This window comes from Elaeis guineensis, chromosome 2 (assembly GCF_000442705.2).
Source record: "Elaeis guineensis isolate ETL-2024a chromosome 2, EG11, whole genome shotgun sequence".
Taxonomy (NCBI): domain Eukaryota; kingdom Viridiplantae; phylum Streptophyta; class Magnoliopsida; order Arecales; family Arecaceae; genus Elaeis; species Elaeis guineensis.
This window is the reverse complement of record NC_025994.2, coordinates 104,951,273-104,955,079: the sequence shown is the minus strand read 5'-3', so window position 1 is coordinate 104,955,079 and position 3,807 is coordinate 104,951,273. Positions and strand designations below refer to the sequence as shown.

Sequence of the window (3,807 nt, the reverse complement as noted above, 5' to 3'; positions counted from 1 at the left end):
TGGGCCTGGACCAACCAATTTTGAAAGCCAAAAGAGAGTGGTTGCCACTAGGACGTTGGCCTTATCTACTCATTAAGAAGAGTGTATTTTTAATCATAATTATGTATCAATGCATCATAACACCTCCCCTCCAGAGGCACTCCAATGGAATTATCAAGACATCCCTCTAACTTCGGTAAGTCAAACTCTGCATTGACTTTGCAATGAAATACAAAAATAATTTTTTATAATATTATAATAAAAAAATAATTAAATAAATTAATGATAAATTTTACATATTGCTTAACGAATATATCTATAAAAAATTATTATACATAGATTAATTTTTTAATAATAATTAATATTTAAAATATATTAATTTTTAATAAAAAATTATTTTTTATTTATTTTTTATTTTAAAAAAATATCGGAACCGGCCCTGAGTGAAGTGTTCAGCGACGAGCAGTTTCCGCTTTGCACCACAGAGTTGTGGAGGCACGTCGCCACGCAAAACCCAGTGTTCTCTTCAGTAGCAGCCAGCACGATGGTCCACCATGCACAGGAGCACCTTTAAGAAGTCCACGCGCAGTTCTTTTTCTCTCATTGAAACCAAACTTACTTGGACTTCGTTTTACGTTTTTTCTCCATCCCAATAAATCAAATTTTACACGAATATAAGAATTCTAGTTATTCCCCCTCGACTTTTATCGAGAGACCAACAAACTTTGCTTACCTAACACGTACTACAGGTCTTGTTTGAATGGTGAAGCCACGAGGCCCGAGCTACAGGATCAAACAGGTCCTTTCTATCCCTTTCAATACCTCTCTAAACATTGCATTCCAGACATCTCTATTACTTGGTTCTTAGCTTATAACTCTCCCATGCTGTGCCAGAACTCAAAAAGTAATAAAACATTCTAGCTCACCTCTAATTCAGGTGCAGCTTTAACACTACAGTTATCACTTACTAGAATCTCCAAAGGCATCTCATCTCGAAATATTCCTCTATCCAGAAGAATATGGGGAAGAAAATAACGAACTCTTTGGGCGCATCAAAACAGATTACTGGTTCGAACCCTACCGCACTTACAAACATGGATCATCAGAAATATGATAGGTGACAAAGATTGGCAGGAAAAACCCCTTCAAACTCTCTTATCACCTGCACACATATAACACCAGAAATCCTTTCGAAGTAAGAACAAGGTGGTGTTTCAGCTTTAGAGCTATACTGTCAAAAATAGGTAACATCTAGCCAGCACAAAAGCCAAACAATTCTGGTATTCTGGCATTGAATGGATTCCCTTCTATAACACCTGACAGATAACCTTCTCGAATATTAATTTCAACTCATGCAATAATTTGGGCAGATATGTCCTTTATTTCAGTAAGCAACAGCGACCTTCAAACATATATAGATCCTCAATTCAGGCCTAAATCCATCCTAGTTAATACCTTGGTAAAATGCCGATTATGAATCTTTCTTTTGAAGCATATACATACAAGGGTGCAGAAAATTTTATGGGGATGCTGACACAGGGCTCTTAGAGTGCAGACACCACAGTAGATGAACCTATCCGCTAGCTCTAAATTGCATACAGCTTCTTATATTCACTATTCAGTATCTCCGAGTCCGATGCCACGGATATAGTCCATGAGTGTGACCTACTCACAGAGGCCCTCCTTATGTTTCTCAAGTTTTTCTCTTCAAGCCGGTGAACAATGATGCAGTAGCACATGGACCCCAGGGTGGTCAGCATAATAGAGGCACCGATTGCCATGGTAGACCAGGCAAGCCACCAGTCATCGTGGCCCACCACAACATATGTCAGTGAGATGAAGGAAACGGATATAAAGAGACATGCCAGCCACATCAGCTTGTTCATCACAAACACCATCATCCTCTTGGCCTTCTGCTCGACAACTATTAATGAAGTCTGAACAACAACCACTGCAAGAGAGATGAAGAGGGCCAATGAGTCGAAGACCAAAAAGATGATGAATGCCGCGTTATTTGCCACGTAAGCTTGTCCAAGGGTGTAACCATTTTCCGGTTGCTCAACAAACTGGCCTGGCACGGTGAATATGGCTGCAAAGGCCACAGTGGCAATGAGCACCGCGACGACTGTGTTGGAATTGATGGCATTGTTGAGACCTCCAATGTGTAGCTTCTGAAGCCTCTTCTTGATTTTTTGAACCCTCATTTGAGTCTGACGGGTTTGTCGGATTTGGTTTTGAACATCATGTTTTATGTCACTGACAGTTTGCTTGAGTTGCTTTGCAGGGTTTGGTGGATTTGCTTGCTCCTTTGCAACCACAGCACCAAACTCTCTTAGAACCACAGAAATCTCTTCATGACAGCATTTTTCTGCAATACCTAGAGCAGTCTCACCAGCTTTATTGACTGCATTGACATCAATTCCCTCAACTGATAATAAAGCCAGCACTATCTGCAAAGACGAGTAGATTTTATTATACATCAGTAAGAGACAGGAGAACTATAAAACAAAGCTTAGAAGCAATCAACTAATGTGGCTAAGTTCTAGACAAGAATAGCTACGGACGAAACTAGGTTGAGAAAATTATAATATATATAGCTTCTTAAGACCCGTAAATATTATCAAAGAACAAGAAGATCCATAATAATAACAATAACTGTTCATATATCACCTACTCTGATCAACAAGTAGAAGAGCAAGCGGGTGACCCAAAACCAGCCTAAAACAGGCCAGACACCAATAAACCATAAACAATATACCAACCAATTGCCTACTTCTCCTCAAACTTAGTAAAAGATCACAGGCTACATATTCTGGCAACACCAGCTTTGATAGGATATGCACCAACAACAGAATAGCCAAAGAAGCAAATAGTTGCCGATTCATATCTTAGTATAAGGAAATTTCTACTAAAAACCTGCTTTGGAAACTCATCATCGCACCCCCTTCCTAATCATTTCCTTGATATAATTTTTTGAGGGATTCACTTCTCTGTACCCACCTGAATCTGCTTCTGCACCTGCACCTATTCAGGCAACTAAAATCTTGAAGAAATCGGCAAAAGTCTACCATAAGGGTCTGGTTCATTGTGGATCCCCTGTTAGAGTCTAACTCTGTTCAGTGATAGGGAGATTTACAGCTACAAATGAAAGCTTTGAACTTATGGTTTGCTTCCCATTTTTTGGGAGATAGATATTCATGCATGATAATTTGCTGGTATGGGATTCAAATCAGGTGAGGCTAGCAATGTGATTCATACATATTGTTGGTGTTGGGTATAAAATAACCCCCCAGCTGAAGTTCGTGACAGGAGTGACCCTCCAGGGATTCTACCGACTCCCGATCTTCAGTGACATCTTTCCGAACCTCTCCGGCGGCCGAGCCTCTGCAACATTCCCAAGTTCTGCCGACGGATAAACCCCCACCAGCGTCGATCGGATTCTTCACGACGGACGGACTCCACCCAAGTTTCTACCTGCTAGACTTCATCCGGACTCCTACGGGAGCCGGACTTCGTCCCCGACTCCGACTGCAGGAAGACTTCATCCGGACTCCTACGGGAGCCGGACTTCGTCCCCGACTCCGACTGCAGGTAGACTTCATCCGGACTCCTACGGGAGCCGGACTTCGTCCCCGACCCCGACTGCAGGTAGACTTCATCCGGGCTCCTACGGGAGCCGGACTTCGTCCCCGACCCCGGCTGCAGGAAGACTTCATCCGGACTCCTACGGGAGCCGGACTTCCACCCAGAACTCCTATTGCAGGTAGACCTCATCCGAACTCCTACAAAGGCCAAACTCCGAAATTCTACCGCAAGCGATCTACCCCG

The 3,807-nt window shown here is 42.2% G+C and overlaps 1 protein-coding gene across 1 annotated transcript; it reads right to left on the bottom strand.

The window, feature by feature from the left end:
* Positions 1-1,340: 1,340 nt before the first annotated feature.
* Positions 1,341-3,358, bottom strand: LOC140855772 (ankyrin repeat-containing protein At5g02620-like). Its single transcript, XM_073252510.1, has one exon. The coding sequence runs from the start codon at positions 2,457-2,459 to the stop codon at positions 1,566-1,568; it is 894 nt and encodes a 297-aa protein (XP_073108611.1). The 5' UTR covers positions 2,460-3,358; the 3' UTR covers positions 1,341-1,565.
* Positions 3,359-3,807: the final 449 nt, after the last annotated feature.

Excerpts from the sequence above, each read along its gene's own strand:
- LOC140855772 (XM_073252510.1), bottom strand. The coding sequence starts at position 2,459 with ATGTATAATAAAATCTACTCGTCTTTGCAGATAGTGCTGGCTTTATTA.